Source organism: Phallusia mammillata, chromosome 7 (assembly GCF_965637545.1).
Source record: "Phallusia mammillata chromosome 7, kaPhaMamm4.hap1.1, whole genome shotgun sequence".
In the NCBI taxonomy this organism is placed as follows: Eukaryota; Metazoa; Chordata; class Ascidiacea; order Phlebobranchia; family Ascidiidae; genus Phallusia; species Phallusia mammillata.
The window spans coordinates 12,981,030-13,007,676 of NC_137258.1; the positions used below are offsets into that span (position 1 = coordinate 12,981,030).

General features: G+C 35.5%; 3 protein-coding genes across 4 annotated transcripts; 1 reads left to right on the plus strand and 2 right to left on the minus strand.

The window, feature by feature from the left end:
* Positions 1–883: 883 nt before the first annotated feature.
* Positions 884–10,388, minus strand: LOC145237921 (uncharacterized). Its single transcript, XM_080100921.1, has 20 exons — positions 10,070–10,388; positions 9,874–9,981; positions 9,572–9,665; positions 9,296–9,393; positions 9,108–9,217; positions 8,371–8,610; positions 8,078–8,287; positions 7,892–7,998; positions 7,518–7,676; positions 7,350–7,446; positions 7,064–7,273; positions 6,536–6,694; positions 5,498–5,819; positions 5,253–5,429; positions 4,339–5,142; positions 3,175–3,379; positions 2,731–3,009; positions 1,924–2,259; positions 1,768–1,859; positions 884–1,421 (listed from the first exon to the last, which is right to left on the minus strand). The coding sequence occupies exons 2-20, from the start codon at positions 9,948–9,950 to the stop codon at positions 1,322–1,324; spliced, it is 3,876 nt and encodes a 1,291-aa protein (XP_079957047.1). The 5' UTR covers positions 9,951–9,981; positions 10,070–10,388; the 3' UTR covers positions 884–1,321.
* A 687-nt stretch (positions 10,389–11,075) lies between these two features.
* LOC145237922 (WASH complex subunit 3-like) lies at positions 11,076–13,821 on the plus strand. Its single transcript, XM_080100922.1, has 5 exons — positions 11,076–11,297; positions 11,374–11,538; positions 13,032–13,210; positions 13,276–13,371; positions 13,527–13,821. Exons 1-5 carry the CDS (start codon positions 11,238–11,240, stop codon positions 13,627–13,629), a joined length of 603 nt encoding a protein of 200 aa, XP_079957048.1. The 5' UTR covers positions 11,076–11,237; the 3' UTR covers positions 13,630–13,821.
* Positions 13,822–16,167: 2,346 nt separating this feature from the next.
* On the minus strand, positions 16,168–26,641 carry LOC145238415 (uncharacterized). 2 transcript variants are annotated; one of them, XM_080101568.1, is made up of 22 exons: positions 26,572–26,641; positions 26,327–26,492; positions 26,118–26,198; positions 24,265–24,328; positions 22,039–24,176; positions 21,850–21,961; positions 21,746–21,777; positions 21,028–21,098; positions 20,740–20,852; positions 20,585–20,674; positions 20,432–20,524; positions 19,116–20,229; positions 18,906–19,050; positions 18,726–18,832; positions 18,374–18,504; positions 18,183–18,263; positions 17,761–17,844; positions 17,371–17,457; positions 16,915–17,042; positions 16,748–16,820; positions 16,424–16,584; positions 16,168–16,364 (listed from the first exon to the last, which is right to left on the minus strand). In XM_080101568.1, the coding sequence occupies exons 2-22, from the start codon at positions 26,423–26,425 to the stop codon at positions 16,323–16,325; spliced, it is 5,046 nt and encodes a 1,681-aa protein (XP_079957694.1). In that variant the 5' UTR covers positions 26,426–26,492; positions 26,572–26,641; the 3' UTR covers positions 16,168–16,322. The 2 variants fall into 2 exon arrangements, with proteins under 2 accessions (XP_079957694.1, XP_079957693.1); XM_080101567.1 differs by lacking the exon at positions 26,572–26,641 and having other exon boundaries at positions 26,327–26,565.
* Between the last annotated feature and the right edge of the window lie 6 nt (positions 26,642–26,647).

Consider the following 26,647-nt stretch of genomic DNA (forward strand, 5'->3'; position numbering starts at 1 on the left):
TTTCTATCCCATGCCATTTCCAATAGGATCGGCTGATTCAGTGTCACGCCTTCTAAATGAATGGCAGGCTATGGTAAATTATAACTGATCGGCGTAAGTTTTTCTATGTGGAAAAGTTACTATAAACCCTCCCTTTTTGCACACAATCTGAGCGTGATTGTAACGCGTTTACATTAATTACCTGTATGTTACAAGCGTCCAGTTTTACAAAACAATGTAGAGTGGCAAACATTAAATTAAACTCAGCAGAATGCAACGTTTTATCACAATCAGGAAAAACACAATCAATGGTTTAGCGACATTAAAAAATGTTTCGTCAAGTTGTTGTTTTGTATTACTGAGATCATTTAATTATTGCAAGACATTTGTACGCAATGTTTAAATGGCCAATGTGTGTTTTGTGTCATAAACAAGGTAGCCTACTAGCCAAGACAGGTTGTAGTTTTAAGGGACGTTAACGGCTGTTTGTACGAAACCGCTACAAAGTAACCCAAATATCCTCATTTCTATGTGAAAGCTTTTGATTATCTTTGTTGGTCATGTGAACTTTTCTTAATCAGTTAGGAAACTAAAAAGCGAAGAATGAATTCTTATGGGGTCTTGTAAGCTGCTTTGCATTTCATTTTTCGCTGCTTGCTTTGTTAAACGTCTAAGAACCACGTTACAGACACACGGATCTAAACGGGGTGCATCATTCACATTAGAAGTCTGTGGGACTTGTTAAAAACGCTAATCAGATAGTTCAACTTGAAAATGTCGAGCACGCTGTGCAGGAGGTAGGATCGGTACTGTATTGGAATCGAAGTAACAAACATCCTGCAAGTCTAATGGAAAAATAATGTGAAATATTTTATATTTTAAAACTGTCTAATAAAACAAAAAATGCATTTCATAAATACGCTTTATTGGTACGCATTGCGCGTTCTCTTTTCCTTAGAAAATATATAATCACTTCGTACAAACGACTAGAATCGTACCATTCCAATGTGTTGAGCGCGCAAACAGCGAACCCACGAACAGCGGAATAAATACCTTTTCAAAAAAACGACAACCGTCGAAATTTGTCTACTCGGTCTACTGCATTTTTCGTTTAAGAACTTAGGTGGATCACTGCTAGCAGCGAAGCTCTCGATTTGATGTTGTACTTTATCTAAAACAAAGTTTGCAATACACCTTGCGTGGGCAACCAAAAATAGAAGAAACACAAAAAGTTGGTCAAACAGGCAATAGACGCGGCAAAGATCGCGTGTGAAGTAGACGAGGTAAGAAGACAAGACAGTCAAAAGCAACGCGGGCGTGTTGAGTGGATGTTGCTGATGTGCTATCTGTCCATCTCCGCAAGCAACTTGGCGAGATTTGGCGAACAATCCATTCCACTCATCGCAAGCTGTGCGAGCCAGGACTCGTGCCGCTGAAGAAGGCTGTAAAAGTAACGCAAGTATTGGTTGTTTACCTCTGATTGTCTTCGAAACATAATGTGTGACTGTCAAAATAAACATTTGGCCAAAACTAAAAGTTCCTTTCAGTTTGCGAAACCGTTTCGAGAGGTAAACAGCCACAAATATCTGTAATTTGTTTGACACAATTCTTTCTTAATTTATAACAGTATTACTACATGACATGACCCAACAAAGTTTGTTTATTTGATGGTTTTGGTTCAAAGCAATTTGAAAGTTCTTTTTGCATACAAACAAAGTGGAAACGTACAGAAGATTCATGATCGAAAATATGGAGATGTTTCACAATCCAATAGAATTTGCAACTTACCTTCGACCATGATCACAAAACTTAGCAATGTTCATTAAAATTAAAGCAGCAGTTAGTCGAATGCTTTTGCTTATAGGGTCCTCCTTATCATCCTGTAAAATGGAAAAAATTGCAATGCATTGTGCTGTTGATTATAATCAGGCTAACAATCCTCACCGAAAAATCTTCGAATGGTTGTTTACCGCTATTGCGAAATAGCACCATTAGCGATGCATTTGGAGCCATAAGATCAATTGGTGGTGGCTTTCTTTGACCAGGAGGAACTGAACTTGGTGGTACAGGTGGTCCGGGGGTGGGTTTTGTTTGAGGAAAATGATTAGAGTTTGAATTTGGAATGATAATCGCTGTTGGTGTTGGATTGGAGTTTGTTTGCTTGTCAACAGGTTCAATTAAATTGTTTTTTGGAAGCAATGCTGTACTTTCAATTTTACTTCTTAGTTGTTTTGGATCTGGTGCCTCATCACCAACTTCATGTCCTCTTTTTAAGCCACACTTAAGAAACAATTAACAAAAATCACTAACCAGAAATTACATCTAACTGCTATAAGTATTGTTTTTCACATACACTTTGACCCGTTTAGAAAAAACACTTTCTTACACACAAAAATTGTTAAATGAGGTATTATCCAGAAAACATACCCTGGAGAACATTTTACCATATAATGGAGACTTTTAAGAGCAAAGTAGACAAACAATTCAAATATCCAACCTACAATCTATTATATATTAGGGGCAAGTAGGAATTTATTACAATTCATCTGCACAGACAATCATACTGATAGACAGATACCTTTTATTTTTTATGTCAAATATAACTGCTGTTTGGCATTCGAATAACCAAATCCTGTTAAACAAGGTACAGATAATAAGGAAGCATTGTACATTGCAATATAATTACTTTGCAAAATGACAAAGTAACAAAACAGGGAGTCATGATCTTGTGGTAAATGCAGGAGAACTTACCTCAGAAGTTTTAGGAATTGTATGGATGTGAGTAACATTGTTACTTCCAATAGGCTGTGATGTTAAAGACTGTTTAGTAACATTTAAGTTAGTTGCTAAAGTGTTTTTTGGTTCATGAATTTCAGGTTTAGAGGATAACCCAATGACAGGTGTAGTGGATGTGTTGTTCACCAACTGTGTAGATACTTCTTCAGTTGATGAATTCTTCTGCACTTTGTGATATTGCTTAAGTTGATTAGGACCACTGGGTGAGGTTTGTGGGGAAGTTGTGTTGACAGCCTAACACAAAAGTTATATTTGCTCAATAGGTTATACTGCACTACAGAGCATATTTCTTCTTTGGTTGTAAGTAAGCATATTAAATGATAAGACAAAAGCTGTTCACTATACTTACACAACAATATACAAACATCTCACTTTTTGAATGAAAACAGAATAACTTACTTTTATTTGATTCTCATTTGTAGAGATGTTGTTGGGTTCACAGGTTTTGGGTAGTACTTTACATTCATCAACTCTGCTAGGTTTGGGATTATTTTTTACTTCTAAAACACTGTTGTTCTGATGCATTTCAGTTGGGGACCAGGAACCATTTATTCCATGAGTTGCTGGTTTATTGTTATCAGTTGAAGTGTCATCTGATGACAATCTGGAAAATTGTGTTTTGAAAGAAAATTACAATCAAGCATAAAACATGTGCAATGTCCACATCCTATTGCAAGCCAAATTTTGCTACCAGAATACCAGTTCGATTATATCAGTATCTCAGTACATCAAGAAACCAAGCTGCTGCAGTTATTTAACTGTGTGGATTTCAATCAGGGAGTCGAACCGGAACTGAACCCGAACCCGCGAACCGGTTTGAGCGGTTAATTTCATTAAACCTGAACCGAACCCGAACCGCTAATTACGATTTCCTAAAAACCCGAACCGGAGCTAAACCCTATATTTTGTTTGGCGTTGGACCCGAACCAGTAAAAATAACAGCCTGTTTTATATTTTGTGATTTTTTTCAAAACAGCGCACTGAAAAATACGCGAGATAACACTTATAGGGCGTGTCAAAAATAACAGTGCACGGGCAAAACTCTTTTGGAGTTTGATAAGGCCAGCTAGATGATGGAAAGAATTAAATTGAAACGAACAAAAATTCGAACCGGTTTAAAAAACGCAAACCGGTTCGGACCGGATAATTTGCCCAAACCGGAACAAAACCCGAACCCGAAAATATACATTTTTAAAAACCTGAACCGAACCCGAACCCTTTAAAACAAAAACAAGTGAACCCGAACCGAACCTGAACCTATATGACAAGCGGTTCGACTCCCTGATTTCAATACTTCCACAAGAATATGAGAATTACTATCGGGATAAAATTTTGTACACTAGATAGAAAAATATTGACTTTTCTTCAAATTTTCTCAACATTTTTGCAAATATAAAAAATCCCCCTGTTGAGAACCCTAGCTTGAGAGTTTTAGCTTTTTTTCTTGCCACAGCAAAATCTTGTAAACAAACAATTTTATACAAACAGCAACTGCCTTTCAATAATTGCTAATCTAGGAAATATCTATGGTTACATATTCCAGAATACATAGTATTGACTTACACTGATTTGCTTGACTCTTTGTCTTCAGGAAAACCATTGCACAAACCTTCTGTCTTTAATTCTTCAGTCTTTGCAGGTTTGTGATTACTGTTGATATGATTCGCAAAGGGAGTTGTATCAATATGATTTACAGGTTCTCTGGGGATTTTGCAATGTATCTGTGATTTCCTATCAGCTTTGCCTCCAAGGCTTTCACAGTGACCTCGATGTGCATCAGTGGATTCATCATCCTTTGATGTAAGTGCAGCTGATTGAGATACTGATTCATGTAAGTCATCAACACCACCATTAACTTGTTGCTTCTCTAACAGGCAGTTACTGCTGATAACATTTGATTTTTGCAAAGAAGAATCTGGTAGATTCTTTTCTTCTGAATGTTCACCACTCAACTTATGGTCTTTTGTTTGCAAACCATTTGCAACAAAATGCAAACTATCACCATTTGTCCTTTCTGCTTCACTAGTTTTTGTTGGTGATGTCCCAGCAGAGCCAATTTCTTCCAAAGGATATTTAATGCCCTCACTGTTATTTGAGGCTTTAGATTTACTGTCAGAAACCAGGTTAGGCATTTTGGAATTAGAAACACTAAGTGAAGTTATTGGACTCTGGTGATTTAATGAACTAGAATTCGATTGACAGGTCACAACAGTTTGACTAGTATGGGAAGCAGTACTGGTGGAGTGTTTTGAATTTGGAATGTTGAGTGGAACTTGTGGGTGATAGCCTGGGACTGGGAGAGGCGTTTGTCGTTTTCGTATTCCTGTTATGTGGTACATCGGCTGAGCATTGCAATCGTTGAACAACCTTCACACAAGTGTAATGTTAAAGGCACTGTGTATTTTACAATGGTAGAAAAAGTGAGACTTATTTTTTTTGTGATGTTTTTGATAATTTTGTTATCCAAGTAACTATACCGTGAGGCAGTGTTGGAAAAGACTCGTTGAAGACATCTGCCAAACTCAGCAGCAGGGAGAACTTGATTTTTGCTGCACATGCCATATCGACTGGCAGCTGTAGCATAATCAGCAAACAACTGAACTCTAGGAACACTTCCGTCATCATTTCCACATTGCTCATATGTGGCCCAAACCCTACAAAAACAGATAAACAATAAGGGCCAATTTCAGACAAAAAGTACACATAAAATGTTTTTCCTTACCACAATTGTGCAAATGATTCAGGACTCTTGTCCAACACAATATCTGATGGTGGGGCTGGCATGTAATGAAAAACTGGAGGAACAGTTGTTGTCTCAGAGTGTGTGTACGTGGGGCCAGCACCAACTGGCCTATTTGCTTGCTTCGTTGGATTAATAGGTTTGGTTGATACAGGGTTTACTGGCACTGGAAACTGCTGGACTGGAGACTGACTGGACAATGCAGTGTGTACTAAAGGTGAAGGTTGATGAGGTCGAACTGCTTGATAATGAGGACCAATGTGGTGTGTTGGTTTCACATGGTGAGGATGAATTACTCGAGGAACTTGAAAAACAAAGTGAATATTGGATCAACAGTTTGTTTCAGAAAACAGCAACTACACATAGATTTAAAAGAGACATTTGTAGAAGCATATGACACACTGGCCAGCGGAAAATATCCAACTTTTGCTTGGTCTGTTTTAAAAGTTTACGTTTATGTAACAGTTTCCAATTTTCTCCAAATCACTAATTGTTTGAAAACAATTCAGCTATTTTAGGGGGGGCTTGTGAGGTAAATGTTGGTGGTGGTTAGTTGGCAATTGGTTGGCCTGTGGGGTACAACATCAAGGGGGCTTCCTGGGTAAATGCAGGGTTTTCTGTAGCCAAACTGATCACATATAAACTACAGTGAAGCTATGGTCCATAAAATTTACAAATTTTAGCACCAGAGAATTTTGACCAGCAACTAATAATGGTTCCGCTGTCATCATGGATGGGTCAATTAAAATATGACACAACTGTGACATACAAAAATCTTAATAAAATAATGTTTCGGGAGCTTGTGTGTGAACAACTTGATGAACCTGGACCAAAATGGGAGTAACAATTTCAATTAGTACATTTAAAGCACAAGCTTGACGCAAATCACAACAAAACAAACAGGTCAAAACAATACATATTTGACCTAAAATACCCAAAATTATTAAACACTTGCAAAAACAATCAGCAGGTAGTTTTATTAGGGTTCAAAAAGTGTTTCTGTCTAGAAAATAAACTTACCAGGATAATTAGGTAAAGCTGCTGGGGGGACTGGTCTGTGTATTTGTTGTTGTGGTTGGGCAACTGTTGGAGGACTGATCCTTCTTGCAATTCGAATTGCAGAGAGTTGACTTGATCCAAGGGTCCTTACATTAAATGTTATCAAACACACAAGGATTTCTAGAATACAAAGAATTTAGCTGTTAGTGTACAGAACCCGTGGCCCAATAAACTGAATGTTACATAATCAGCACATCTTTTTGTTCAACTTTATACAACTTGGACTTTATTGCAAATCAGGCTCATTTTGGGGGGCTAGTGGATGACCAAAGACAGCAAACTAATACAATAATGACCAACACTCTAACATAACATTTGGCAACAAATTGACAACCAAGGGAGTAAGTGGGGCAAACACTAGATTTTGCTTTTATCCAAACAAATTCAACATGTCATAACAAATGTATGGAAAAGTGAAATTTGAATCAACCTCAGGTATTGTTTTGTTGCAATTTAACGAAAATGCAGTTTAAACACTTGCACACTTACCGATGCTTCCAGGAATAAATGTTATCCTTGTACAGGTCTCTTCACCTAGCTTTGACAAAGTGTAAAGTGCTTCAATTGCTGCAATCGCAAGTTCAATATCTCCAATAGTCAGTAGCAAGACTGATGATTTAAAAATCTCATCACTTATGGAAGTCAACAAAGTGTCTTTGTTTGGTATTGATTTGCATAAATTTCCCAAAACTTCAAATCCTGAAAAAAGCAACAAATTAAAAATTATTTTGGTCCCAAAGGTCTGAAGTTATTACAGGAAACAAAAGCAACCTACCTCTAATTTTGTCGAATTTATCTCGTGATTTAATGCATCGTTCAACAGTCACATATGTGCATTTCATCATTTTTAGCCCCAAGTTTTCAATGTTCATCTATAAAAACAATTTTAGTAAATTGTAACACAATACATCACATTTTAAATGCAAGTTTTTTGTATACTTACACTTGCAGAAACATTTCCCAGAATATCAAGTCCTGTTTGTCGTAGTGAAGAATAATTGGAATGAATACAGAGAAATACAAACCGCACAAGTGATTTGTTGTTTGCAAGCAGTGGAACATTAAAATTTTCAAAGGACAAATTAAGAAGAACCAACGCAATCTGCACCAAATAACACACATATAATACTTGTAAGTTAATCTGGACAAAGGTGGATCAAGCACACTGGAATGGCTTGTAACTGAAATCATTTATACGATTTTGATGGTGTAAATAATTTTTGGTATTTTTTAACAAATTCAAGCCAACTGTCAATGTCAAAATGCCTAAAATCATTCACACACATAAATATACAGGTCATTCAATACACACTTTACCTGCAGTATACGTTGCCCTTCATAATCTTGCACACCGAGACATCTTTTTGATTGGAACACTGAAGACCAACTGTGACAATTTGTGGGAAATAACTTTTTGCAACCAGCTATGAAAAAATTTAAAATCATTACAAAACCTGAATGAGCAGATTATTGAATTAACACCAGAATTTGTTGTGTGCTTACCATGATGTGAATTTTTATTTGATACATCTTGATTGCAGCAATCGCAAACCGTTTTTGTTTTTTGAGGATCAGTCTCAACACAACTTGAACATTCAGGCAGCATCTCCATTAAAACATTCTGGTTACAGACAGTCTCATTCCAAAACTGTGAGAAATTGTGGCCTGTCCTGTTTTTCCAAGTATGTCCGATTTGTTCATATGAGTTTACATCTGAAAAGTCCAAAGTCCAAGATAAAATTATCTTTTGGAGCTTAAGCTTTAACACTAATTTAATGCAGAACAAATCTACTTACTAGAAGAAGATATTCCAGCATGTAATAATAGTGCTTCAAGAAGTTGAGGACAACGTGAAAGCCTCAGCACATGTCGGGATTCCCCAGAGAGAAGTGTGCATGCATTTATAGCAAAATCAACTTCATTTGGCAAACCAGAAGTAAGTGAAAATGCGATTCTTTCATAATCACTTATATCTGTAGCAAATCTTGGCTCAGAAAGTCTGGTAGCACTTAATCCAAACTGTGCACGGTCGCGCTCTTAAAAACAGTGTTTTTTTCAATATGTTGGGTAATGATAACAAACTGTGTGTCCAAGCAATGAAGCCATTACAAGAAATAGAATTTAAATTTAGTCTTTAACTGAAGTTGTATTTTGATAACTAGGTTCTGTTTTACATTGCTCAAAGATGGTGCAAAAACTTCCAAACATTTTATAATAAGAACTAAGCATTTTTAAAAATTACTACAGTAATTTAAAAAGTTAGATACTCAAATATTAACAACAACTTTGTTTGATGCTTTAAATTGCAATCTGAAGTAAACCACACATCCAAAGCAAACATGGGAATAGGCGTCATAAAATTAACATATTGATAATTCTTCAGTAAAATAACAGTAAATGAGAGTTATGTGAGATTTGCACAAAACTCTTTATCAATTTATTACTGTTCAATATCATTAACCGTTCTGGGGCTTAGTTGATATTGCAACATACATAGAATGAATACACAAAACACATCCTAATGGTGACATACCATTAATATACAACGGATTGCGTGAACGTTTAATAGATGCATCAAATCGAGGCTTTTTGGGAACTTCATCATCTCCAAAATAATGAACTCTTTCATACTCCTCGAGAAATCTAAAATATTTTGTTATACAGTCATCAATCAATATTTTGTAAAAAAACACATTAATAAATACAAATTATGTCCCATACCTTTGGTAAATTGTTCTCAAACCAAATGCCAATGTTGATGATATTACAGGAAATTTGTACTCCAGCAAAAATTCATCCCACAATTCCTTTTCTGTCACCTGCAAATAATTACAAACACAAATAAAACAAAGAATTATGAATTAGTGTGCTAACAACTAACAGCACCATGGGAGCAGCGGATTAATAATTCATACGCCTCCAGATTTGTTGAAAATTAAAAAAAAACTAAAACAAATATTCTAAAGAGTAAACAAATATAACACAACAATTTACTACCTTTTGATATCCACCTAATGATGTTACCCTGTTGTACAAATCATGTAAATCAATTATCTTCCCAGCAAGCCGTGGATATGGCAGTAGCACTTTTCTAAAAACACAACAACACATGGTTGAATCAGGGTATCAAATTAAACATGTATAATGTGGTAAATAAACCTACAACACCCATCTAAACACACATAAATACAGATAACATAACAAAACTGAGTTGTTGTCTAGTACATTACCTTAACAAAACAAGTAATGCTAATGTTGCTGGTTACTTTTTTTACCAAAGTATTCAAAAAAGGAGTTACCCCTTATCTTCCAAAAACTGTTGTAGTCCGTTTAGAAATGCTAGCTTCTCACCATCATCCAAATTGTTTTTATTCATTTTGTTACATCTAAAACCAAATTCTATAAACCTGTTAAAAATGAAATGTATTTACCATTCACCATATTTACCCTAATCCTAAAATGGAAGGGAACCAAATTATATCATATACTGCTTACTTCTGTATACTCTGACACTCACAGTTCCAGTTCTATAAGTTCTTGCTTCGTGTACACGTTAATATGGTTTACAATTTTGAGCTTACAGGCAAACTGGTGCCCGTAAAAATACACTTTTCGCATTAAAAATAGTCGTTCGCTATCGAAACGGTGCCTTTTTCTGCTTCTTTTGAATTGTCTGCGTTTTGCGCCTAAGCTTTCCGTCGCATCTAATCGCCGATGCACACTACACGCAGAATTTTACCAGTTGAAGTCCCTTACGCGTTCTGCACGTTGTTCGGGCAGACTTGGCGTATTTACCACACATTCTTTGTCTTTGGTAGCGCGTGGCTCCCGCACTAAGCGATCAATCGCATCGACAAGACCTAGACGCAGCAATGGCGACCCGGTCACGTGACTAAAACGAATCGCGGCGCGCCACCCAACGTTATCTTTTTTTCTTTTTCATCGCGTTTTTTGTTGGCTTGTTTAGCTGCTGGCCAACGACGATTGATTTGCCGTGGCTTCACGGCATGACACAACATAACAAATAAGACGGTGCAGCTGCTTACTGCAATCCAGCGTCAGTACCAAGTGTTTTGAAAAAAAACTCGCGCACAGGATTTTACAAGTACATTTGGATGTGGTTATCGGTATTATCACAACCAAGTTTATGAGACCAGGCCAAGATGCGTATTGTCGCTTTTTTATATTTTTTTCACTTTTGGTTTCGAGTTGGAAATGTGTAAATAAGTGTGACATGCACTTTTAGTATTTTTTGCAGTTTTGAAGTACTTACCGTAACATTAATTATTGTCAACTTTATTGATATGTCCCAACAATTTCAATTTTAAAACGCAGTCGTCGCTGACAGTAACAACTAGCAACATTTGTGCAAAATTTTGGGTACCTCACTTTTTGGGTTTAATGTTGGAATTAAACATGATTGTCATTTTCTTTAACGGTACTGTCTTTTGTATTGAATGTTTTATTAGCTAGAAATACCAGTAATAAATAAAAAAATCAAAGTAGTGAAATATATTTGTTTTAGGTTGTTAAAGCTTAAAAACCTTTAAAACGAACATTTCAGGCACATGATACAACTGTTATTTGTGGACTTAAAAATTTCACTTTTAATTTGTTACAGTTATTTTAAAAAAAGATTAAAGGTTTTACAGATGCAAATATCATGGAAAATGACAATAACCAACCATATTCATTTGGTGGGCCAAGTGTGGATCTTAATAAGGTGGGTAGCAGATTACCTTAAGCGGAAGATCTAAAACATTTTATTTCATGCATTAATTTTGGCCTTGTTTTGACAGATTCCAGCATTGAATCAAAGGCGTTCTGTGACTTTTGTGAACCATTTTATAATCCACTCTGTGAACTTTTTAAACAATTTTGCAGCAGTTGCGGAGGAAAAATTGGCGACTCAATCTCTTGAAATGCAAAAACTAGAAATTGCATTAAACATTTTGGAAGCAAAGGTATTATAATAAACAATATTTATATAAGTGGTGTTCAACGAGGGCAAAATGTGCACTTTTTGAATGAGGGCAAATGTGCACTTGATGTCCGGGATTTGTATTTTAGTTTTTCTACCAAAGTATAGAAAAATGACTTGAAATTCTGTGCCAGATAAGTGTTCTGGCCCTCATTATTACAAGCAAATCATATAATAAAAAAATTAAAGTTGCCAATTATTTGTTTATCATAAACACTTCAATGGAGGGATTTAAAATGTCACATAAACAAAAAATAAAATGGCCAGTACAAAACCTTTACAGGTAAAAATACACCTTTAGAGTTGGGCCTGTCCAAAGGAGGTTACTGCAAGAGTGATGTACACAAAAAACATCCAAGTCACAAAATGTTTTTTTTCATAAAAACTAACCAATTTCGATGAAATGTTGTTCTAGTTTTAAGATTTTTTCTTTAATAATTAAATAGGTAATATAAGTATTTTCTTTAAACTCAAGATCAGCACTTAAAAATTGCAAAAATTGTGTAAGTATTTTTATGGCCCCCCTTCCTTAAAGGCTATTGTTCTGTTTGACTTAATAGCCCCATTATTTACTCTGTTGCCCCTCTAAAATGGGTGAATTTTAAAACTATGTCTGAAATTAATGACATTTGGACAGTTAGAATATGCAAATTTTAGCTGTCAAAGTTTTCCCCTGTAGCCCCACCATTTATCCCACTAACCCTAAAATGGGTGATTTTTTCAAACAATGTCCAAATTGGATGAGATTTGGATAGCTTGTACTTAATATATATAGTATGATTCATTTAGCGAATATTAATGGCCATGTTTCAACTTATAACTCCAAACTTAATGATGGTTATCTCAGAATCTGCATTGTTTACAACTTTGCATGTGCGGGGGAAATTATTGGCTACTATGGGACCCAATATAAATATATTAATGTCTCAAAATAGGTTATAGTGTATGTGCAAAAGCAATGTGCTAAGCCACCCTTCCAGTTTAAACAATGTCCGAATTAGATGAAATTTTGACAGTTCGATGATTTTGTCATTTTCAGGTGTCAATTGTTGTGTATTGTACCCCCAACATTTACCTCACTAGGCCTCTAAAATTGGTGATGGAATTTGGGTAGTTTGTTGTATTTGCCATTTATAGGGGTAGTTTGTTGTGTTTTTCTCTGTCGCCCCAATATTTACCCCACTAGCCGCCGAAAATGGGTGAATTTTTAGTTTGGTTGGCAAAACAAAAACAAACTTGTGTGAAACCAATGCACCACTGCACTAAAAGTTCACAACATATTTTTAGTACTGGTACTTGCCATCCATGGACAATCCTCAGTTTAGTTACAGCCGAATATGTGTTGGTAGTATATAAGAGTAATGAACAGATAAAAAAAGTTGTTTTTTAATTAAATTTTTTATGCTCTGGTTGTATAAAAACTAGTGATCTGAAAACATGTTTAGAACTGATTTGACATGTTTGTTCCTTTTGCAGTTAGCTTCTATTCCTGGTCTTGATGGTATTGCTGAAACAACAAAGGACGACCCAGGTGCAACCAGACCAGCAACAAATGAAGTACAACCTGAAATAGCTGACCCAACACCAGATATTGTGGAAGTTCCCCAACAACCAGTTGAAATCCAAAATGTTGTCACTGTAAAACAAGATCCAAGGTTCATTCACTTTGCTGTCTTTTAGGATTAGGCTTAAACATTTGACATGTTATTTGCTTTGTTAGGTATGCCAAATACCTTAAAATGGTCACAGTTGGTGTTCCTAAAGTTGCCATAGAAAACAAGATGAGGATGGAAGGTCTGGATCCTGCACTTTTGGAGTAAGCATAATTTAAATAAATATAATGTGAACTTTAGTAAGTTAAAAAGGAGATTTTTGCTACAAATTCTTTATTTCCTGTGCTTAAATTGTGAAAACATTTTATTGTTTTCAATCTTGCAAATTGAAGGAAATCTAATTTGTATGCTATTTTAGCAATCCAGATGCACCGGTGCCTGATGCAGCTGCTCCAACACCTTCTGATGAATCTGATAATGAAAGTCAAAGTTTATCCTCGGATGCCAGTTTCAGTGATTAATTATTTTATTTTTTTATTTATTAAGTGCAATACTCTTCTGCATTTTCTGTGTATTCTATTACTATTGTCTAGTAATCCTGTCCTGTTCATACAACAATTCATAAACTGGAAGCATGATCTAACCTCATCTAAATATGCCTAAATCGTTGTCTCGCTGAATTTTTGGAAATACACATTTCGGCGTAATGTGAAGCGGTTAAATCCACTGGTATAGCTGAGACACGAAATTTGGCCTTAAAATTTTTGTTCTAAAGTCTTGCTCGACTACAATCAAGTGTGCATGTATGTCCGTGCAACTACCAGTTCCAAACATTGGTTTACCAGCAATTTTGTGGAAGTCACCAAAACATTAGAAGACTTTTTGCAATGTGGGTGTAAATTTATGCGGGATGTATAAGAGTCTACTGTGCCGAACAAAACTTTTTTCCATCAGCTGTACAAACCAGCCGATTTTACTAACTTAAGTCCTATGACGGATATGTCTAGACTTGGGGTTTGCATTATAGATATGTGACATAGCACGTGTTGTTGGGTTGTCGCGGGATATTTTTTAAAAGACACATTTCATTAAGTATGTATCGTCAACTAACGCTTTTGTGAAAAGAAGTCGGCCCTTCAAATTTATGCTTTCCCGACTCGGAAGTGTTGGCAACTTCGGCCTGAAAATTTAACCGTTTGAATAGACGGTATGAAACGCATTACCGTATTTACCCGATTGTAAGCCGCTTGTTGAGGTGTTAAAAAAATAATGTAAGCCGTCCTCGATTGTAAGCCGCACGCTGGAATTTTAGATACGATTGTTTCTTAATACATCCTTCTGTTGTTATATGGTATGACTATTTGCCCATATCTCTTAGTTACGTTGATAACTGTACCCAACAGAACGTATATCGACGTATAATCTATACATGGATACATGTTTTGAACCCCAAATAATTAAAAATGTTGCAGTGTAGAAATAATTTCGGTATAAAATTAAAATATAAGCCGCCCTCGATTATAAGCCGCACAAACGGCAGCTAAAAAACAATATAAGCTGCGGCTTACAATCGAGTAAATACGGTATGTGGTTTTTAGATTTACCACTTGTTTGTAATAATAAATGCTAGCGTAGCCTTTTGATGTTTTACATTGATCTCGAGTGTTTGAAAATAACGCGGATAACAGTCGCAAAAATTTTTTTCCTTTGTAAAATAAGTGAAGTCATGGCAGAAATGTCCCCGAACATTGCATGCGCATTCCGCATCTGGCTTAATGGCCATGTTGTTAAGGATGCACTCATTTTTTATTGTGCGTCTGCATTAAAAAATGTCACGAGTTAAAAAGTCATTTCCAATGAATTTGTTTCCATGGGTGTTACTGCAGTAGGATAGTGTTATTTTATTGGGATGTTCGTTTTTGGGGTTGCTAGCCTGCAAATGAGTTGGTATTAATCTCGAGTGGACAAAACATGAAGCTTCAGTAAATACTAGTTGCCGCGATCAGTGCTGGATTAAGGGTCTGCTGGCCTTTAGGCACATTTTATAAGTGGCCCGAAAATCAGGGTTGCCAACTAAAAAATTAAAATTATCAGTGTTGCCAAATCATTTAAAGGGGCCTGGATTTTTGACTGGCCTGTAGGAACGTGCCTACTTTGCCTAATGGTTAATCCAGCACTGGCCGCGATGACAGGAGTGCGCAGTTTGCACATAAAACTTAATTATGGTTGTGCAGTACATCAATAGTGGACAGTTAGCGAAAACGAAATAGCTATCACCGTGGGAAAACATTGAGGTAAAATTTGTAAATTTATGTTCCACAAATCAAACTCAAGTTGGTTTAGGGCAGTGGTTCCCAACCGGGGTGCCAATTGTAATGCGCAAGGGTGACGCGAGATATTAACATTGCATTACTGCGGCCCATTCTTTATTTTAACTTTAACCCGTGCCGTGCGGAATTTATTTATTTTTAGCCGAGTTTCAGTAATAAATGTTAAGCACTCATTTATTACATTTAACACTAGACGGCGTTTCGCTTGGTTCATCATGATAACATTGTTGGAAACTTTTGCATGAGAATACGATACATAGCTAATCGATCTATACATAGCTAATAGCACGATACATAGCTAATCGAGAAAAGGCTAAGTTATAAACCCTTTAACTGCGGCGGGCCCATAAATAGCCTCGAATACATGGTCAACTGCAAATCGCGATAGAATACAAGATGGTACGAATTTTGTTTGCCAACTAAGGTGCGTTTGAAAGCATATGTGCAAATGGCTTCTATGTGTGAGTGGATTTTTCGTATTGACGAACATAAAAAAAACGACAACTTATAGTCGAGGAAGAAATGCGGGTGTCTTTATCGAATGTGCCCAGATATTAAGGGACTTTGTGCAAGAAGCCAAGCCCAAATTTTACTCTGAAAGGTCAAAAAGGTTGGGAACCACTGGTTTAGGGCCTAAACCTAAACTTTAAGCTGTAACTTTTTCTCTGAACAACATCTAATTTAGCTGTAACGTCTCACAATCACCGACCTTTCGAAGTGACGCATACCTTTACAACTAGTAAATATTTATTTCTCTCATAAACATTTCAAAGTTTTCATTCTAACATATATAGAACACATACACACACATGTAAACAAAATAAATGATTTGCCGCCGCTAAAAACTAACAATACGTTACACATAGACATAGAAAGAGTACATCTTAATCTGCAAATAATTTGCCCAGGATCTTGTTCTGAACTTTCTGCAAAAAATACAATCGTTATTAAAGTGCAAACCTCTAAAAACAACGTGGTAATTTACTTTTTTAAACAATTGGGCCTTTAATCGATTTGTAGCATACTCCCGTTTTCGTTCTTCTTCCTGTTTTCTTTTTACAACTTCGGGAAGTTGCCCATATTTGTCCCTGGTTTCTTGAACAACTTGTCGCCGGGTTAATTCTACGCGACGTTTGAAGGGAAATGCTAAAAAGTCGAATACAATATACAATCAAACAACGCCATGTTAATCCTGTTTCATTTCATGCCGATTCAGTGCAAGCATGCAAACAATACCAATAACCCGGTATACCCGGCTGTAAAAAAAACGACACAAAAATTGCATAGCCACAACTGTAGCAGTTCACACCTGTGGTGGACTTTGATTGTTTTCTGTGATCAGATTTTACACCAAACACACGTTGTCGCTCTTCAGCCCAAACCTGAAAAAAACACTTATTAAACCTTTGTTCTCCTTCCACACTTAAAAGTTAATTTAATAACAAGTAAATTAAAAAATGACAAGAGTTAGTTAACCTCCTGCAATCTTCTTTCCTCTGCGTTGATTGTTATACGTCTTTGTCTTTCACGAGATTTTGAGACAAATTCTGGAAGATTGTTGCTTAGTGCTTCTTGCAAAGAAATTCGTACCAAACCTTCTTTCTCTGCAAAAAATGTTATGGTATGTTGAGTGCAGTATCTCTCCAGCCAATACTGCCACAGATTCAACTGACAAATAGAGACATTGACCATTTCTAATGTGTTGTGGGTCACTTTGCAATAAACTATCTTACTTTTTGGCAGAAATATTATCACAAACCTATTGATCTAACTTACTCCCTAAATTCTAAAACATTGTTAAAACAATTTAAAAGTGACAATATTTTTATCTAAAGATGGCTCCAGAAAAGCATTGAACATTTGTTATTTGATTAAAACAGGTGTAAGTTCTATTCTACACCTTAATCAAATAAAATTTGAATACAAACTTACCCAAATTTCTTTTATGTGTGTCCATCCATGGTGGCTGATACTTAAACGGCTCATACCAAGCTAAACTCTCTCGCATTGGTATGATTTCTGTAAAAATGCATCATTTAGAACAGTGGTTGCCAACCCAGGAGGAATTTTATAACTATGAGGGAGGAATTTTCATTTTATGTGGTTTGTAAATAGACACTTAAGGTCTGGGAAAATAACCTGTGAAGTTGACAAAATATATATTTGTAAATGATCTTTGCATGGTTTAGCATCTACTAGTCTACTGGGAAGAAATTATTTTTAACTCTTCAGGTAAGAATTCATTGAAATAGGTTGGGAATCACTGATTTAAACATTATATCACATTGAACTTTGATGCAAGTCACAAAACACTTTTTTCACCTTCAGCTTCTTTTTTTGAATGTGAATCTTTCGTAAATTCCACATAGAAACTTGAAAACCGCTGGTCACTTGGGACTTTTTTACCTAAATTATTTAATCAAAACAATTTCTTTGTTTGTCTAACAAAACATAAGTTACTTTCCGACAAACATTGCATTTAGCCAAAAAGAGCTACTGAATATAATTTGATAAAAAATGGGAAATCGAAAACCCTATTTGTATTTTCTTCCAAGCTGACAAGATTAGAATCATCTGCACTCATTGCTGATGAAAACCCTTGCAATGCTTGTTGAAACATTTACCACTTCCAATGGGGCACTGCTAATAGTTGAAGACACTGATGGCACATCATCATTAAATGACCAAAACTCCCAGCTAAATTGGTGACAATCTGTTTCGTTTTTTTACACGAGTCTACTTGCCTTGTTTTGTGGAGGGTTGTACTTTATTTGGTGGAGAATGAATAGTAATGGTATCATTCAAACCATCATTTTCTTTATTTTCTGTGAATAAAACAAAATTTATCCTGAGAATTCGGACAGTATGTTACAAACAAAACTTGTTACAGCAAACTTACTTTTGCAAAAATGATTATTTTATTGTGATTAATCACCTGTCGATACATGAGTTTGAACTCTTTTTGATCTTTTTGGTTTATGTTGTGATGGTGTCGGTGATGGAAAGTTTGTTGCAATGTCATGTGACATCACAGATGATTCCTCTTCAACATTTGCTTGAACTGACCTGCAAACAAAAATGTTCCATCACATTGACTATACTCTTGCACCAGCAGCAAAATTTAAATCAAACACACAACCTTTACTGTGTAGATTACTACTTAAGACCATCTATGTGTTTTAGTGCATATAAGTAGTAACAGTTTTTTACAATTTATACTTTTCGAAGCACAGGTAGGTCAATACTAGAACAATGGTCCCACAATATGTAGCAGCTTACATTCATACCTGTCATGCAAAACAACTCTTTTCATAACAGTTTCACTTTTCTTTGGTTTTCTTTTGATTTTAACAATGGTCGGTTCACTGCTTGACAATTCTTCAACATATGTAACCTTAATAATCAATATATATACCATTTCCACTTACTTTTATCCATATTTTACATGTCAAATATACTGGTCATACCTTTTTCTTTTTTATTGGAGCATGTCTTTTAACATGGATATAACGAACACTTTTACTTGCATCAGTGTCTGTTGAAGCAATAGAACTAGCTTCTGGCAATATAAGTGGTGCATGGTTTCTTTCTGGTGTGCTTGAAGAGACAACTCTAAAATAGGTTTATTTTAACTCAAAAGTAATTGTATGTGAGTTGTATTGGCTCTGTTTACTCACCTTCTCTTGTCATGCTTTCTTCCAGATTTTCTACTTTCATCCAACTTCTGTTTTTCAATTTTCTTGAGAAGTCGCTTCATAATTTGCTCAGCCTTGCTTTCATCAACTCCTAAAACTTTTCTCACTGAGCTTTCCTCTTTCACCACAGTTGTTTGTTGACTTGAGGGTAGCTCACAATACTCTGTGCTATCGCTATCACAAACTGCTGCATTACTGTTTTGTGAAGTCTCATGCAAAACACTCAGGTTAGGCTGCATTGTAGCGGGCCTAAATAAATCCCGGCTAGGCGTCGAAACCTTTTGAGCTTTTTTGCCTGGCTTCTGTTTTTGTTGCAAAAGCTCAACAAGCTTTTTTAGTATTTGCTTCTGCACATTTTCATCAAGGGTATGAAAATCATCAAAAGCACTAAGCAAGCTTGTCTTGGATTTGGACTTTAGCAAAACATCTCGATCATCTGAACTTGATGCTTGATGGAGCATGCGGCGATGCATTTCAACATCACTCAACCTTGAGCCAAGTGGAGAAGAATCGTACTGAACAGAGGTAACCTGGTTGTCAGTTGCTGATAGGTTTTGATAAGAATCATTTTCCTCAACTTCTAGACACAAAGATGAAGGTGGGCCAGTTTTTGGCAATTGTGATGCTTGTTGCTGTTGATCTTTTGTTAATTTTTTAATGGTTGGAGTTACATCTCTTGCAGTTGTTGCTGGTGTTACAGTTGAAAGCAGTCTATCCGACATAAGCTTAGTAGGCTCTTCCAAGGCGTATGAATAATTAGATTTTGAAGGTAAACTAGTATGTTCATCTTCAGGATTTTTTTCCACAACCTCGTTTTTAGTTTCCTTGCTTGTTGTTATAAGGTGATGTGAGTCATAATTGTGTTTCTTTTCCTTGCTTTCTTGTTTGCTCATCAACTCATCAAATGTAGGCAAAACTTTCTCTATTGCTTTGTATTGTTTTCTATCAGGAGAAGACAACCAATCGTGTACAGTAATTCTGTCCTGTAACATTGATTTGTTTGGGCTTCTGTTTTTGTCATAAAGCTTTTTTGCAGGTGATGTTTTGGAAGTTTTTCTTTGAGGACTTTTTAAACAGGACCCATTTATAGGTGTTTCTGTAAAAACGTTATGTATTTTTATGCAGACTTATATTATGTTTTTAAAGCCAATTTATGTTTTAAAGATTTATTAACATTTTAAATTTTACCAGATTAAATTTAACACATAAAATATAATAGACTATATTATAGTTTTGCATTACTTAGAAAATGTATATCATCCTTTGACATTAACCTTAAGACACACACAAAAACTAACGTCTGTGGGATCTTTGTGGGTGGATTCTGGATTTATAGGATCTGGAGGGTGATGATAATATGCCACCAGATGGTTGAAATCCAAATTTCTGGCCTAAATTTTAATAAAACATAAACTTTTATGGAAGCATAAAAGAATCAGAAGTTAAATTACCAGAGTGCTCATTTGCTTTAGTAGGTGTGCTTGAAAATCGATGTGTAGGAATTGTGTGAAATGACTGCTGCACATCATTCAAAGAATTACCTGTAGAAAAAAACAATGGTAAAATGCAATCCATGAAAAAAATAAACAGCCACATTTTTTTGCACATGAAAAAGGTGATTTCTTTTCTTTTTTTCTGCTGCTACTTTCATTTTCTTCTTTGGCATGTATACTTTTTTCATCATCACTGGGTAAGATGACCATTTGAGATTCTGTGGCACTGTCAACAAATAGGGCAAACCATGTTTATTGTTTATTATTTTTTTATAATTGTTTACTGATTACTGTAAAATGTATTATTAGTTTATACAACAGACTTTACTATTAATTCATTATTAAAACAACATTTTTTTTGCAAACATCATTTCTTATTTACAGTTGATTATCTAACACACCTTTCATGTTCCACTACATTAACAGAACCAGAGTCTTCAGTTCGAAATGATGAAATCCTTATGTCCTGGTCCTATGAAATGAAAAGTCACTTAAAACCAGGATTGTGGCTTCCTTTGTATTGTAAATATGTATATATGTCTATTTAACATTTTATCACAGACTATATGTGCCATACCTGAATAAACATATGTTACTTAAATTCATTTGGATTTCTCTTTTTACGTACCATTTAACAACACCATGGTTTTTGCAAGGAAAGATGAATATGTCCCCTCACAAGGCATTTGAGAACAGGTAACAATATTAAAATGAGGCATACATTTTAAAATCTGAAGGACTTTATAGAAAGTACCCAAGCTTTAAAACTATTTAACCTGCAGTAACCTCTTGCCATGTAATAGCCAGGCAGGATGACTGTTAACAACTATTTTACCCAGTGATGCACCATGTTAATACATTGGCTAAAAACCATATCACTGACTGCTGCACATTAACAGCTTGTTACTAATCACTCACAAGACTAACCAATTAAAGGGTGATGTACTTTAGTGAATATATCCATTTTTAAAATTTCACATTTTGGGGGTCAGTGGGTGAACTATTGGGTTACCCAGGGTCAAAGTTTAGAAGGATCAACTTTGGATGACTAATCATCATATGTGTAAATTAAGAGTTTGAATCATTCTTTTTTGACCAAACAGAATGTAGGCAACAAACCTTGGGATTTTCCAATCTCCAATTAAGAGTCACTGCAAAAAAAAATTTGAACTATATAATTGTTTAGCGACACCACTTTACAAAAAAAACATATTTTGTCTTACATTGCAATTTATCAGAAGTCTTTTTGTCAACAGATATGTTTGGAGATGGTACATCATTTCCAGCATGAAAACTACCTTTGACATCATTTTTTTCTTTTCCAGAAACAGGCAACTGTTAAGTTTTTTAACATAAACAGTTACTTTCTGTACAAAATATATTAGCATTGACATTTCCTGAACAAAACTTACATGTTTCAATTCTTTTCCTTCTGCTTCAACTGGAGAATATACACTTCTGGAAAAATCAGGAATACCTGGAATTGTTTCAGTATGTGATTTTCCTGTTCTTAACATATTTTCAACCACTAAGTGAGAAGTTTGTGGACTTCCAGTTGCTTCCTGCCCTGGCTTAAACCCTTTGTTGGGTTGTTGCATCCTTACCGAAGTTTTTTGCAAGCTTGTTGTTTCAGGTCGCTGGGTCAGATTTTGAACATCAGTATGCTGGCGTTGGGGTGTCGGTAACATTTCCACCAAAGGTTTGGTGGAATCTCCTTGAACAAATGGAACATGTATTGCCTTTTCCTTTTCAAATTCAGCCCTTATTTTTGCCAACAATGTGTGATTAAGAGAAACATCTGGTGAGCTTTCATTTGCATGAGTATCATCTTCATCTTTTTGAACTTCCATCTCCTGATTCAGATCACCTGGAGGCAAGAATTGTCGAACATACTTCCATAAATCAGTTTGCTCAAAATTCTCAATCACTTGACTGAGATTGGCTTGGCTTGTTTCTGGATTTTCATTTTTGTTGTCTACTTCTTCCAGGAGCAAGGCTTTAACTTGCATCGCAAGGGAATCGACACTGCTTGCAAAGCTTGCATCTGACCTTACCACTCCATGTGATGGAGCACATATTGATGACCCAATATGCTGTCTAGAGATAGATTCTGACAGGACAGATTTGATTCGAGCCAATATCGATTCATCTGCCAAACTGGTATCAACGATCTGATCTTCAGCATTGGACACATCTTTGCTTACAAGTTCTCTTTTGTCAATATGAGGAAAAGTATCCTTTCCTTCATCTAATGATGTTTGACGAATAATTTGGCCAGCAGCTTCCAAAGATTGTTTCTCACCACATTTTGCTGTGGAACTGGTAGTACGAAGTAGATTACCAGCAGCATTCACAACCGGTGGACTCATTCCTTCAGGTTCACTTCTTTTCAAATTCTCACTGTCAACAACATTGCTGTTTGGATATAACAGTGGATCAATAGCAGAAGTTTCCACAGTCAACCTATTTAGCCCAGAAGATGTAGCAGTGTCTTGCTGAACAGGTTGTTCCTCGCCAACTGTAGCAAGGCTTGGTGTTACAACAGTTCGCTTAAAATAATCACCATCTACCAATGGAGAAGTTGAATTAACATGACTTTGTGGAATTAAACTTCCAGCAACCAGGGGAGAAATAGTTGGTTCACCAGTTTTCTTTTCAATGTATGTTTGCAGTTGTTTCAGGTTTTCTTCATCTATTGGAAACTGGGGTGTTGAAGGATTTGATCCTAAATGATACTGCACATTTCCACTGATAGGTGCCTCACTTTCCACTTTTGCATCTTTTACTGCTTCAATAGGTCGTTGAGAGTCTAGAGAAATACCAGTCTTAGAAGATGGTTCTACCCAGGCTTCTTTTGGTGAAACATTGTTTTTATCTAAGAGGCGCATATTGTTTAGTCGCTGAATGATATCTGGAGGAATATCAACTGTATCTGGCAAATCTCCATACTCTGTACTCTTTGAAGTATTTAAACTGCCAAAAGGATCACTCTTTCGGGATAGGCAACTTATAATTTTGTCCATGTCTGTTTCAAAGGGTGGCAGAGTTTGCTTAAGCATTTCTGGTACATTATGATCAATTGTGTCACTGTGGTCAACACCCTCTAGAGTGGTAAATGCAGAATCTTGTTCCTGTACGTCAAATTCAGTTAAAGAGGCTTTTACAGTAGGGTCTTTCAAGTATTCATTGTCTGTGTTGGAATTGACAGTAACATGATCCAAACTTTCACAGCTTTTTCTTTCATAATCATCATCCAAAAGATCCTGTACACGTTGTGCTAATGAATCATCTTTTTCCAGAATGTTGGATAGTTGCTCCATTGTCAATGGTTCTTCCACAATTTTTAAACTTTCCTCAGGAGGAACCCTGGTCATCTTATGTGTGGTTGAATAATGTGGTTCTGAAACAGATGTCAAACACAAATCCTTGACGTTGCCCGTCGATTTTTGCATTTGTGAAGCAACATTTTGGCCACCAGACTCTTCAGTAAGTCGAGATGTGTTTCCAAAATTAGTCTGCCCCAACAACTGAAAAACTGGTTTGGTAGATCCTAAAATACAAAATTATTAATGCACTTTTTTGAACAAAGTTGTTGTTGTTGTTTTCTCATTTTTTAAATATAGGACCTTAACAGTTACCTGAGGCACTTTGTCTTTTTGTCACATTTCTGGGCAGTTCACTTAAGTCCCCAGTATCTGTCACCTAAAACATTTAAGTGAAATATCATTTTAATATTAACAGGTTCCAGCTCAACCAACGTTGTATTTGGCATGGTTACCAATGTGGATATTCAACTTTTCCTATGTAAGGTGCATTTTTGGCTTGTAATTATTGTACATAAATACCTTGTTTCAGCACAGTTTAGATTTATCAAATATTGAAACAAAAGTTAACTTTGTAAATATTAAATGCAGATTTTAATCTTGTGTGTAATAGGGTTGGCAAGCCAGTCAATTGACTGGTCAAATACGGTCAATTGACAGCACTTTATTTAAGCGGTCGTATACTATTTTCAATTTTAAAAATCAAAATTTCTTGGACTTGCTTTTTGGTTGTTGGAAAGGGTAAATTATTTCTAATAACCCTCAGGTAGAACAGTTTAGGGCATTCTCTTGTATTAAGAATTGCTTTTAAAGCCAATATAGATGTGTTTTGTTCATTTGAAATGAATGCCCAAACAATTAGGAGATACTTTTTATTTGAAATTAAGATCTGATTTACGTTATGGCAAACTTTGCAAGGTTTACAATGCAATTAAAATACATGGATCACTTCTAGCAGCGTTTTATCTTAATAAAAATCAAGTGTGATATGTCCATGAGGGGAAGTTAGTTCATCAGTATATACTTGAGCATTTTGCAAATGTTGCACTGACAGATAAAAAATCTCCGTAATTTAAACCATCTGTGTAAACTTGTAGGTCTACAGTCCTTTTTTCTATGGTTGATTCTAAAATTGTTTGTAGCTATCTATTTAGCTTATAATTGCCCTGAATAGATTTTTGTGTATGAGTTACAGGTCAGTACTTATTGGGATAAAGTATGTACATATCAAGATTTTGTATATTCCTTTTTTGTCATGAATGGAGATGTGACAACCAAATAAATTACGACTTTAAGCTGGATAAGCGAGTTTTGCAGTTAAATCTCAGTCAAAATTAGACTTTAATCTGATGTATAAAGAATATTATGAGAATCCAGTTCACAAATGTGATTACTGAATGAAAATTACAGTGACACAGGTGGGGCCATTGATGAAATAAAGCATGCAAACAGCCAGAAAAGTCTATAATATAATATAAACTGAACATTTCCTATTTCACAAACAAATTTACATGAGTTGAAACCTTCATTTCCACTACTTGTAGTTTATAAGAAGATTTAACTTACAACTTAAAATGCAATTTAATAGGGTGTATAGTATTTGACCGATATTTGACGAATTTGATCAGTATTTGACTGGTCAATTGACCAGATTTTATTTGACCGGTTAAATACCCATCCCTAGTGTGTAAGCCTTATCTGCAACATGTGTAATGCAGTAAACCTCAGTTAATCCGAATTAGTTCGTACAAAACTTACAAATGATTTGTAATGCGGTAAGCATTTAACTAACCGGCATTGGTTAATCTGGATCTTCACCTAATCTGGACAAATTTGGATTAACCAAGGTATACTGTATTTATAATTAGCTACTGATTTGCTTTTGTCACATTGCAGTAAAAATTGTTAAGTGTTTCATGTAAGCATTAAACCAAGCATAGTTAAGTTTTGTTCTTATTAAGGTTTTTTTATCAGCTACTGTGGTTGTTTTGTAACCTTGAACTTAAATAGATTTTAAAAATTCTAAATTTAACAAATATGTGTCACAAATTTATCAATCTACTGACATGTCTTTGTTTTATTTTTTCCTGCAACACACTAATACATACATTTTTAATCCAATTACATAAAAATGTAGTTTCACAGTTTAAAAAAAAAGCACAATTTACCTGAGATGAGGGCTCTCCTTGCAAAGTGTGCCATTCTTTTTCAAAGGTTGGTTGTAACTCAAACCATTGATCTGCTTGTGACTTTAACAAAATAATAGAAGCTTACATACAGCACATTTCAATTATCTTTCATGTGAAGTTTAGTTACAACAAAGAGTTGATTAATAACATTAAACCGTTACATTTTGAAAAAAGTAAAAATGACATACCTCCTCTGCTGTTTGCTTAATACATTGTCCAAGTGAAAGACCACTGGTGATTGACACTGCTGTATTCGCTGCACTTGTGTCAAATGACAATTCAGACATAACGAACCAATGAATAATATGTACGAATTACTAAACACCTTCTAATTCTCGCAACACAGGGGCCGGCCTGCGTAAAACGTTTCACGTAACACTGGTCAAAGTCAGTCAAACTCACAAAAGAAAAGTAATCGTTTATCGTTATTTACCTTTGCTTTTCAAAACACGGCGGTTGTAACTGTTGACCCGACATTTACCAATCCCATAGAGGTACGTGCAAACGAT

Excerpts from the sequence above, each read along its gene's own strand:
- LOC145237922 (XM_080100922.1), top strand. The coding sequence starts at position 11,238 with ATGGAAAATGACAATAACCAACCATATTCATTTGGTGGGCCAAGTGTG. Across the intron at positions 11,298-11,373 it reads CAAGTGTGGATCTTAATAAG|ATTCCAGCATTGAATCAAAG; the intron begins GTGGGTAGCAGA and ends TTGTTTTGACAG. Across the intron at positions 11,539-13,031 it reads TAAACATTTTGGAAGCAAAG|TTAGCTTCTATTCCTGGTCT; the intron begins GTATTATAATAA and ends TTCCTTTTGCAG.
- LOC145238415 (XM_080101568.1), bottom strand. The coding sequence starts at position 26,425 with ATGTCTGAATTGTCATTTGACACAAGTGCAGCGAATACAGCAGTGTCA. Across the intron at positions 20,525-20,584 it reads TAAAGCAAATGAGCACTCTG|GCCAGAAATTTGGATTTCAA; the intron begins GTAATTTAACTT and ends ATTAAAATTTAG. Across the intron at positions 16,821-16,914 it reads AGGAAAGAAGATTGCAGGAG|GTTTGGGCTGAAGAGCGACA; the intron begins GTTAACTAACTC and ends TGTTTTTTTCAG.
- LOC145237921 (XM_080100921.1), bottom strand. The coding sequence starts at position 9,950 with ATGAATAAAAACAATTTGGATGATGGTGAGAAGCTAGCATTTCTAAAC. Across the intron at positions 7,447-7,517 it reads TGGGAAATGTTTCTGCAAGT|ATGAACATTGAAAACTTGGG; the intron begins GTAAGTATACAA and ends TTGTTTTTATAG. Across the intron at positions 3,380-4,338 it reads AAAGAGTCAAGCAAATCAGT|ATTGTCATCAGATGACACTT; the intron begins GTAAGTCAATAC and ends ACAATTTTCCAG.